This window comes from Gouania willdenowi, chromosome 3, assembly GCF_900634775.1.
Source record: "Gouania willdenowi chromosome 3, fGouWil2.1, whole genome shotgun sequence".
Lineage (NCBI taxonomy): Eukaryota > Metazoa > Chordata > Actinopteri > Blenniiformes > Gobiesocidae > Gouania > Gouania willdenowi.
In genome coordinates this window covers 32,724,159-32,735,448 of record NC_041046.1, presented here as the reverse complement: position 1 = coordinate 32,735,448, position 11,290 = coordinate 32,724,159, and the positions used below count along the sequence as shown (strand labels likewise).

Genomic DNA, 11,290 nt, shown 5'->3' with positions numbered 1-11,290 from the left:
GTAAAGGTTGCAGACCCCTATAGGGCATCAAGGGGTGTCAAACTCATTTACACTCAGGGGCCAAACACCAAGCAGTTTGATCTCATGAGGGCCACATATTTTATGTCGGGGAAACAAGAGCAATTTCAACAAGTGTTAATATCAGTCCCTGCAGATAAATTAAGAGTTAAAGCCCATGTGTCAAACTCAAGGCCCGTGGGCCAAATCCGGCCCTTTAGAGCAGGGGTGCCAAACATATTTTACTTCAGGGGGCCAAACACGGACCGATGTTGTAATTTGACTTAAAATATTTACTGTTGGCTCACTGATTGTTCTGCCTCATTGGGAATCTTAACCACCTGCAAAACATGAATCCATCTTATTTCTTGTCAGAAATACCTCTGAACACTTGCCGTGCTTTAGACCTATATTCGCCTGACACCATGATACAAATCTTATTTTCTGATACTTGAAAATACCTCTGGATATATCTGTGGCTTTTGCAAGAATTTAGTTGAACAAATTAGTCAAGATTGCAGATTTTTTTTTTTGCACATTGCGCTTTGTAAGAGTTGCAGACACCTTGTTTTTGTCTGTCAAAGGCATTTAAAAGAAAACTAAAACCAAAGACAGAATTCTCTTCAACTGTTTAAAAAAAAAGAAAAGAAAGATTTTTATGGTCTTGGTCCAAGCTCGGTCTCGATTCCCGAAAGTCTTTGGCATGATTCTGGTCTTGATGAGTCGTGGTCATAGTTTGGTCTTAAGTACAACAGGTTATACACTTTTAATAACCTTTTATAATCTATTCTAGATGATTGATTAAGTACTTTTTTTTTTTTTTTTTTAAGAGTAAAACCTTAGGGACATCACATTACATCATTTCTAGGAATCATTAATGACTCGTCACTTGGTAACAGTTACTGTACCTCCTTCATTGAATAGGGAGGATCTACCCATAATTCTATATATAGCAGCTCTTGCATAAGAGAATAAAAAGGGGGTTTTATAAGAAAATAGCTCAATACTTTGTGAAAAATAGTGTAAAGTTTAATGTCTCTACCATAGCTAGAAATATATATATATATATATATATATATATATACTGTATATATATATTTATTCATTTTTAAATGTTACTGAATCATTAATCTGAAACCCCGACATTGACAAAAAGACACAGACAGCATGTTTGCAATGATATTGTGTCATTTAGTTATTCAGGAAAAGAACACGTCACTTTTTCACCATCCACTCAAACATCTTATGTACACATTTGACAGGTTTAATACTTTTAAGATATTTGTACAAAATACACGGTTCTCCATTTATAATGTGTTTATCTGAGGGATCATTTTACTGCCTAAAGATGTGTATTGGTAATTGATAATTTGACACATTTCTTGAAGGTTTTGTACAGTTATTGCATGCTTACACTATTATTGCATAAGTCACTCCTGTGTATGGATTTTTGTGTCGCCGCTCGGCGCAGGAAAATGCCATGAATTAAACGTATTCCGCACTGACGGTCTAGAATTTTTATCTCTTCTAAACTTGAAATGACTAAATTGACAAAAATAATAAATATAAGTTTTATACACCTGAGGAGAGTTAGTAATCGGTAAAAACAAACATCAAACTGAAAAATTCACAACAATAATAGATCTCTTGCTGTTATACCAATGACGTGACTTTTTCCATACATTTTCTGACAAAATATTGGCAGTGTTTCTAAAGATGAGACAGTGGTTCAGTTCAACATTGAAAAAAAGGGAAACACATACATCAGATCATTGCGACGCACCAGTGTTTGCAGGTTAAAACCAGGCAGTTGTTCAGCAGAATAAATGTTGTCAATTTAGATGAATGGATATTGCTGGTGATGTGCGTGGATTTATGGCACCCTCTAGTGGCTGAAGACATCACGACATTGGCAATGTTGAGCATTACAGATTACAGTTTCATTTAGCAGATACTTTTACCCAAAGGTAACGTACAACACGAGCAGTTAGGATCAGAGATTCCCAACCTTTTTCGGGTTGTGACCCCGTTTTGATATCGCAAATGTCTGGCGATCACAGAGACGTTAGTTTTTGATTAATAATAATTCAAAATGTGTTTTTTTTTTTTTTTTAAATGCATTTTAATCATTTTTCACCTAAGTTTTTTTGTTTTTAACAATTACTAAATATTTCGGATGACCTTATTTTAATTGCAGGCAAAATCGCATGTGGTTTAAAAACACTGAGATAAGGTTAAGGGACTTGTGATGGTGCAGGTTGGATTCCAACTGGTGACCCTCATTATTTTATAAGATTATCCTGTGGTCTAAACTGTGTTAAAAGTGCATTTGTCTCGACAATCTGCACTTAAATGGGTCGGGGCTGACAATTGTAAATATTGAATATTTACAACCAAAACTCGTCATGTGTGAGGGGAAAGTTGACGATTTGTGAATGTAGCCAATCAGGGAGCAAACTGACTATGTAATGCTGTGTTCCAGCCAACTATGGAATTTCCCAGTTGAAAATTTCTTGTTTCTGAGTTTAACAGCAGCACATGGAATATCTCAAACATGGCTGACCGCTATAATATCATATTCTTTTCTAAAACATCTTCTTGGATTAAGAAAATCCTCATGTGTGCACCCAGCTTTAGTTACAGTCCAGGTATTATTACTTACGTACCAAGGTCAATATTTCAAACTCAAATGTTATATGTGATGCTTATTCATCCCCTGATGGCGACTTTGTTACTGATCCACGTGCTTTGCATCATATATAAGAAAACAGCCATTCAAGTGATATGATAACATTTAAAACGTGACTGCCTTTCTTGACCTGCAACACTGCATCAAAAATAATTGGCAATACAACCCATCATGTCTGTCACACACACACACACACACACACAAAATGCACACTTTCCACACACATTGCAGTCATTTAGCTCAGATACACAAAATCTGTTTCAAACAAGACAAAGATAGAAAACTCAATCAAGTTATCGAGAACCTTCCGTACAGTTTTGAAGATCATAATTAACAAAAAAAAAGTTTTTGAGATATGTTAAAAAAAACAAAACATATTTAAACAAGTATTTTTATTTTTTTTTTTTGGGTTGTTCTTTTTTAATAGTGATTTTTTACAAAAATGATGACTGGCACTGTTTGGGATCCTGTGGAACACCCATGAGGCTACATAAACACATACTTAAGCTTTGGAAAAGGAAAAAAAAATACAAAAGTCGCTTGTGGTTGGTAATCACTCAAAGAGGCTACGGCGTCACTCCACATGCAATGGATTTGGTGAGTTGGAGTGCCAAAGTCAATGAGAATGAAAAGCTTATATATATAAAAAAAAAAAAAAAAAGCGTGAATCAATACAACACAACTGGTCGACAACAACAACAACAACAACAACAACAACAACAACAAATCCTGGTACCTTCAAAAGATGCTGAGGAGTTGTCCGGTAAGATTCACAGCAGACGGCTTCTCAAAGATTGACTTTTATCACGACCAATGGAGGACAGAGGAATGCTTTCAGAAACTAAGAGAGACCTCACTCACAGAACTACACAACCTGGGAGCCAACAAAGGCCACAAAATCAGTCGCACACCTATTCATTTCACGACTACACTTTCAGACAAGACTGGTTAAAATATCTTTTTTTTTTTTTTAAATGAATTAATTAGATAAAATAGAATATTCCAAAAAATATCACGTGCAACACAGTATGTGTGCATCATTTTAAGAATTGTTTGGCTTAAACTACTTACACAGAGTAAAAATAGCTTATCTGGCTTGAATATACACAGATGTTTCTTTGTTGGTACAATAAGTTCTGTAACCAGCAATGAAAAATCACTGTCAGAGAGATTGAAGCATCTACACAAAAGGAACCGCTATACTGAATAGTGTATATTTAATTCTTACAGGTTTGTATAATTGTAAAACATACATTTCTTAAAGAGCCAAATTGACAAGCAGTCAGGCTTAGTTGAGCAGAATTGAGTAATATCTAAATATTCTCTGAAACCGGTTCCGCTGGAGATTTCTTCCTATAAAAAAGAGGGGAGTTTTTTTTTTCTTCCCAATGTCGCTAAATGCTTGTTCATGTGGAATCTTGTTGGGTTCTTTCTTTCGAACTATGGACTTTATATTTTGTTCAGCGCTTTGAGAATTACTTTGTTGTATTTTGTGCTATATAAATAAAGCTGAATTGAATTGAATGGTCAAAAACTTTTACCAGTCAGCCATTTTTTTTCTTTTGAACTTCAAAGGTCTCACATTAAAGCATTTTTTTTTTCTTTCTTTTTAACATTTTTACACACCAGACACTTCCTGCAGTGAAAATGGTCCCGTTCAGCATCTGTATTTTCCCATTTACAACACCTGTCACTTTTTAATGATATCTATTGCTGTTTCACGGTATCTATCACTCTTAAAAATGGCTACCGCTTTCAGCCACTGACCCACAGTAGTAATTAATTTTCACGCCTGTCATTTGTACACAGAAGCCCTGCTACACCGGATATCAGTCCGATATCAGCAAAAACATGTATGGGATTATATGGACCTGCACTGCATCTAAAATGTCTGATAAAAGCAGTCCATTCCAGACTCCACTCCAGCACTTCTAATAAATGGCTCAGTTTTTTCTCATACCTACTGTTGTACTGAGTAATATCAAGCCGTTTCTAACAATAAATACTACAAAATGAATAATAAAGGTATGTATGATTCGCGCTGATATCGGATCGGATCGAAATCTCTATCGGCCTTGGCCGATACCCAAGGTTGCAATATTGGTATCGTATCGGACGTGACAAAGTTGTACTGGGACACAAAACTTACTTACTGCTCTTTGGTGACTGCATAATTATAGCAAATTATACACAAATTCAGAAAGAAGGATAAACTAAACATTTATCCATTATGACTGACAGACTTGGTGAGAATCTGGGAGTTTCTGGACCTCTGGCTGTGGCCGACTAACAAAAATACTCAACCGTGTGAGAAAAGGTTATTGATCGTGACTGATTTAGCACAAAGTAAAACAAGTGTTGGTGACTGTGTGTATAAAACTGAGGAATTCAAACTGAAACCAGATGAAAGGCCTTGTGAGAAAGTTGGTAAAAAAGAAGCCAAAAACCATGACTGAAGACATATTTAAAGACTATTTTCATAACTTAACACGCATTAGCCTATAGTGTCACAATGTAAATGTATTTGGTGCTTACTGATTGTGTTTCAGTCATTTTTGAGTGTTGTATTTTGATCTAAATTGTACTTTTTTTTTTTAAAGTGCCATCCCTAGACAATAACCTGTTCATTTTTTCCTCCATTGCAACACGATTGATTGTAAGTTACTTTAAGTTACAGTATGTGAGTGACAATTACTATAGAAAAACATTTTTATTGAAATACTTTCTCAACTTTCTATTGATCGTGTGCTGACGGACTCATTAGATTTATTTTAGTAAAGCTTTCCATGTCTTCTTTTTAGTTTCTCTAACATATGATGTAAATTAATATGAACTTTTAATCTATTGAGGTTACACATGCACAGGCAAAAAGCTGCTTTTAAGTGGTTTTGGTCCAATTCAATGTATTTGGAATAAGACAAGTTACTACTATTCAAGTGAGGATTTTTCACAGCGGGTGGTTTATGAGCATAAATAAAGTATTTTTGCACAATATGGGACTTAAAGAAGAGCTAAACCTCACAACTTCTAATGTGGTTAAACAGTATTAAAAAAAACTCTGTGTAAGCAGCTTAAAAACGTCAATGTTATGTCATCGCCGCCTATACAAGGCTTAATATCCAACCACAAAAAAAAAAGGAAAACAACGACAAGGCTTCAAGTGAAACATGGAAACTGAATCTCCTACACCTGTTAGCGCACTGCTGACGTGAGTGAAATGACATCTTTTCGCTAACGTGAAGCTGGATTGTTGTGCTTGGTCCTGAAAATCCCTTCTTGTGTTCCTTTCAAACCCTTCCTGAGGATGTTAAGGGGAAATAAAAATAAAAAAAGAGTACACAGGGACAACACCATCAACCACAGAGAGGAGATAACTACGGTCGCCTTTTTCGTTTTCTGGAGTTTGGTTGGTCACATGTGAATTACAACGGAATGAGTCAATCAGCCAAGTACAAATCAAGTAGAAGGTGTGCTGTGAGGCTTGTTCGTCCATAGACTTGGAGGCAATTAAAGTGCGTGTCGGTCCCCGGTCAAAAGTGCCCAGTAAAACCATTTGTTCTTTCCTCACGTTGCAGAAAAAGAGACCAAAAGAAGAAAAAGAGAGCGATTATGTCTTCAGTCGTATCCTGACTTCCCTCTTCAGTTCTTTGGAGCGAGACACTTTGAGAGACTTCAGGGAGAAGTCGATTCACACATCTCGTCCCACATGGCAGCACGTCCTACAAATATTTCCTTCAGAACGAAAGATCCAGAAATCAAGTCACACTTTCTTTTTGTTTTCGCCAAAGCAGCTGCTTTGCCTCCAGAAATGGCTTGAAAAAAAAAAATTATTTTTGCATAAAAATTTGATTGGAGTTGGACAATCCAAAAACAAACCGTTTTAAAAAAAACAATAAAAAATCTTGGATGAGTTTTTCTGCTGGTTCCAGCCATCAACGGACACATGGGTTGGTGGAGCTGGGGCTGGGGCTAGATAGAGTAGGTGGAGCTCTCCGACTGCTGGCGTATGTAGCACTGGAAACTTTTGTCTCCGATCGGATGCTCCCTGAGGACGCACAAAAAAAAAGACATTATTTGTAACTATTATAAGCAAAATCAAGATGTTGATACGTCCATAAACATCTAAATGAAAACCCGTTCCTGCACCAAAATTAAGAGAGAAAGTCTGTAGTTAAATAATAAAACAACAAATATTGTTAATGTGAAAAAGGAGGAGTTATTATGGACGGTTAGAAACACCAAAAACCCTAGAAAGCACAATAATAAACCACCTTTATACAATAATATACTTGCAGACTGTTCTCTGTGTTAAATTAAATTTAAATTAAATTGGGCTTTATAATTACTAACTCAACTTAATTACTAACTCAACCTAGGATCAGGATCTTGGATTGTGTGTTGGAGCCAGGGATGGGGTGAATTATAATTGTAAACGCGTAATTGATAATTAATTACAGCTATGATGTAATTATAATTGTAATTCAAGAAAATCTGTTGCTGTTATAATTGTAATTGAATTGGAATTGTGTTTAAATATTAATACCAATATTTTCATGGATAAAGAAGCCAAACAAGGTAACAGATATCTCTTAGTGTATTTTACAGCTGATTTAAGACGTGTCAAAACCCACCTGTTATCATAAGAGATGCTAACAGAAAGCTAACACAAGAGGAAGGTCACAGTTTATGGATTTATTTATTTCAGGTTCTGTAATTGTGATCAATTAAATTGAACTTTAATAATTGAGAACGTAATTGCAATTGACTTTCGGGAGAAAAGTAATAATTGTAATTGTAAAAAATGCTGATGTCCATGATCATAATTGAGCTGTAGTTGAACATAGATAATAATTGAAGACATAATTGTATTTTAAAAATGTAACTGACCCCAACCCTGGTTTGAACTAATAATATAAGACAATATTTAATAACTCAGACATTAAGTGATCACGTACTGGCTGCCAATCTTGGTTTTCTTGAACTTGTCCCGTTTGTACTTGGTGTGCTGCTGCTCCAGCGTCTGCACGGCAGAAACTATCTGTTTCAGGGTTTTGTAGGTCTCCTGAGGGTCATCGATGACAAAACTGGAGTACTCCTCCTGCTCGGGCCCGTCGTACACAGACTTACTACCACAGGCCTCTGCAAAGGAACAGGGATGATTGAGTGATGAACAGAAGACAGGCACTGAAAAGGAAGGAAATACAGAAACACACCAATGAAAAGAATGATATTTATAGTCTCTCACCTTGCATTTTGATTAGTTTGGTCATGTATGTGCTGAACAGGGAATAAATCCTCTCAGTCTCTCTGTCTCCGTCCACATCCAGCTGAATGTTTGCTGGGAGACCACTGAAAATACGCACAGATACAGATTAGGAAGTGTAAACTGAGTGGGAACAACGCACACACCAGGAGCACCCGGAGCGCTCTCGTACCCGGTGCAGGGCGTACATCCAGGAGCTGTGTCTGCAGACACCTTGCAGCAAAGCCAGTGGCCGTTGAGGTAGGCTGAAGGGTGGTAGGTGCTCAGGCGTTTGCGGTTGCATTGACTGACTTTAGTCAGGATGTCGATCCAGTCACGAGCCTCCACACAGTTGTTGGCCTGAATGTACAGCGCTCGCTCAGGCTGTATAACCTGGAACATCTGGAAGAGGAGTACATATATGTTAAAAGGAAATTCTGACAATTAGGACATATTTATTCAGTTTATTAAGAGCCCCGTTCTTCTGTGTGAGCTGACTGACAGCTGAAACTCGCAACTCCCACCATTCGAATATGTCAACACGCTGACTCTCCTCCCACAACCTTCCTATCATTCTTACTGGGGTCCAACAAAATTGAAAAAAAAAAAAAAAAAAAAAAAAAAACACATTACAAGGCAATCAACCTATCCTAAAGATTCACCAGTCTTCATATTAGCACACCTAGTTTGCACCAGTGTAACCAGGCACCTTTCTATTAATTTAATAACCATTCACAATTTAAATCAAATGTTATCTGTGGAATTCTGTCCATCTTTGCAAAGTTAGCTTCAAATCTTAGATAAATAGCAACTGATGTACCATTAATCAACGGTTATTATAACAGTGATAAAGTCCTAGTGCTATTATTCTCTACATCAGTGGTTTTTTAGCCCCTGACCCTAAAATAAAGGTGCCAGAGACCGGGGACCCCCAGTGTACCTGAAGGTGGTTAAACATAGACATGAACAGTCATGTGGAGACGGGGGCCAATTGATGGTCCATTGTTCTATGAATCTTTGACAACCACATTTATTTATGTATCTGAATAATATCCACTGTTATCCAGGAAGTTTATCATCATTTGAGCCACAGTATATAACAATAAAACTGGTTGAAAGTGACCAAAAATGGTGGAAAAGGTGGTGAAAGGGGAATTTGAAAAACCACAGAAACTGGTTAAAAGTTACTAAAAAAAAGGGGTTTAAAGTTTCAATATTGTCTTAAAAGCGGCCAAAAAAAATAGGAACAATTAATTTAAAATAATGGGCAAATCATGAATGTGGTTAAATTGGCAAAAAAAATAATAATAATGAAATATGGTGAAAAGAGGTGACAATAAAGGGTCGACATGTGTGACTTTAGGTGGGAAAAGTGGTGGAAAGGGTTTATGAGTGCCAAAAATGTCTAGAAAGTGAAAAAAAAAAAGTGGATGGAAAAGTGCAGGAAGGGGAGTAATGGAGCAGAAATAAATTAAAAGGAGAAAAAATATGACAAGAAAAAGTGATGAAAATAGGTTAAAATATGACAAGTTTGGTGTAGTTGCAGAAAAAGGGTAAAAATGATCAAAAATAGGCTGAATTGTTAAAAAAAAATAAATAAATATATATATATATATATATATATATTCTTAAAGATATCTGGCGACCCCCTTCAACCCCAAATGGGGTCCCGACCACAAGGTTGAGAACCCCTGCTCTATATTGGCACTCATGTAATGTCTGTCGTCCATTCAAATTACTCGGTCAGAACTAACAGTTGTGTAACGGCTCGTAATTTAGAAAGAAATGTCACATTTACATTTTTCATCTTGAAAGACTCCTCCTCAAGCCGCTCCACAGCCAGGATGTTCTCAATGGGAATGCTGCAAAGAGCGCCCTCACCTGGAACAACATTAAAAAAAAAACACTTCAGAGTTGAGAATGTCTTTCACAGAAGATGTATTTAAATGTGTTCCATAGTGCACCTTTTGTTTTGTGGTAGGTGAACTCGTGGTTAGTGAGGCGAAACCATCTCTTTTTGAAGTTCTTCATTCCAAAGCGGTTCCTCCCTTGTGCTCGTTTGATCATAAATCTAGATTGAAATGGAAAAGAAAAGAAACAGATGAGCTCATCACTTTTTGTTTACACCACCATTGATCTCTGAAAGGCGTTTAGATATCAATAATGTTGCTGTTTGGGTCCAGGATGTGGTTATTCATTCTAATGGATTTTTTTTTGGTATTGAAAATAACCTTTCGTTTAAATGTTTCATGTGACAGGGCTGCTAAAAAAAAAAAAGCCATAAGCGTTTACTAATGCATGAAACCATGTGTGTGTTTATAATATATGGATCTTTTTGTGATTTTGACATTTTCATAATGCATTACTGTGCACATGCATTAATGCGTACACAGCAAAGTGCAACCGCCCTCAAAACGAAAATAAAAAATTCAACCATGAATAAATATTCCCGTTAAATGACACAAATAGTCGACATGCACCTCTTTTCTTGTCACTTTTGCAATAAAATCCATGCTGTCAATGTTTCAATTGGGTCCAAGATGGTGGTGAACGTCTAACAGCCTCCAGAAAACATCTGTCGATCACAGCAGTGGCTTGATCTTAGATCACAGGATATGATTGATCTCTCAGACAGACACTGGTTTGTCTTTTTTCAAACCATTACAAAATCAACTTAGAGAAAGATTTGAAACATTTAGACATGAAATGTTAAAAGTCATGTTTGTGTATTATTCTCTATGTCTATATCATTATATAATATATATATATATGTATGTATATATATTATATAAACTAGCATATTGATGATTCCTTGTTTTTTTCCCCCCCCAATTTGTAAATTCATGTTAAATTTTTAAAACGTGTGTGATTCTTTTATTTTGTTTTTAATAAAAACTGTGACTTCAGTTGGAATGCTGTTCATTTTGTCAACTAGACTAAAAAAATAAACATCGCCAAAAAAAATCGAAATATATTCATATTTTTGTCGTCTAATAACAACTAAAAACCTCGCTCTATAGCCATTTGTGTTTAAATGCTGGAATAAATTCAGCCTAGACATTCAGAAAAAGTTGTCAAACTTGTTCCCATTTGAAAAACTGTATTAAACTAAATTCATATTTTCGTCATCTAATAAAAACTTAACTATAATTTTGTCAGAGAATAAGTCGACTCAAATCTTAAAGACATCTAATCAACAGAAATAGGCCGAAGTTGCGTTTTATTTCAAAGACTGTGTAACGGAGAGTTTCTGTGTATCTCTGTAAGTAAAATACCATTTTTTTTCCTGCATGAAGGCAAAGTTACTTCCAGGAGGTTTTTCTTTTGCAGTGTGAGGAGTCGGACCATGAGATACAAAACAC

At 36.0% G+C, this 11,290-nt stretch overlaps 1 protein-coding gene across 4 annotated transcripts in view; it reads right to left on the bottom strand.

Moving 5' to 3' along the window:
- Nucleotides 1–1,167: 1,167 nt before the first annotated feature.
- Nucleotides 1,168–11,290, bottom strand: part of rasa3 (RAS p21 protein activator 3) — a 57,591-nt gene continuing 47,468 nt past the window's right edge. For 3 of the 4 annotated variants that reach the window (XM_028476272.1, XM_028476283.1, XM_028476293.1), the window contains 6 exons: nt 9,893–9,999; nt 9,727–9,809; nt 8,122–8,330; nt 7,932–8,035; nt 7,642–7,825; nt 1,168–6,731 (listed from right to left, as the gene is read on the bottom strand). In XM_028476272.1, the coding sequence (XP_028332073.1) occupies nt 6,656–6,731; nt 7,642–7,825; nt 7,932–8,035; nt 8,122–8,330; nt 9,727–9,809; nt 9,893–9,999 (763 nt within the window). In that variant the 3' untranslated portion in view covers nt 1,168–6,655. The remainder of the gene's footprint in view (nt 6,732–7,641; nt 7,826–7,931; nt 8,036–8,121; nt 8,331–9,726; nt 9,810–9,892; nt 10,000–11,290) is intronic. The other variant, XR_003676244.1, reaches the window with a different exon arrangement.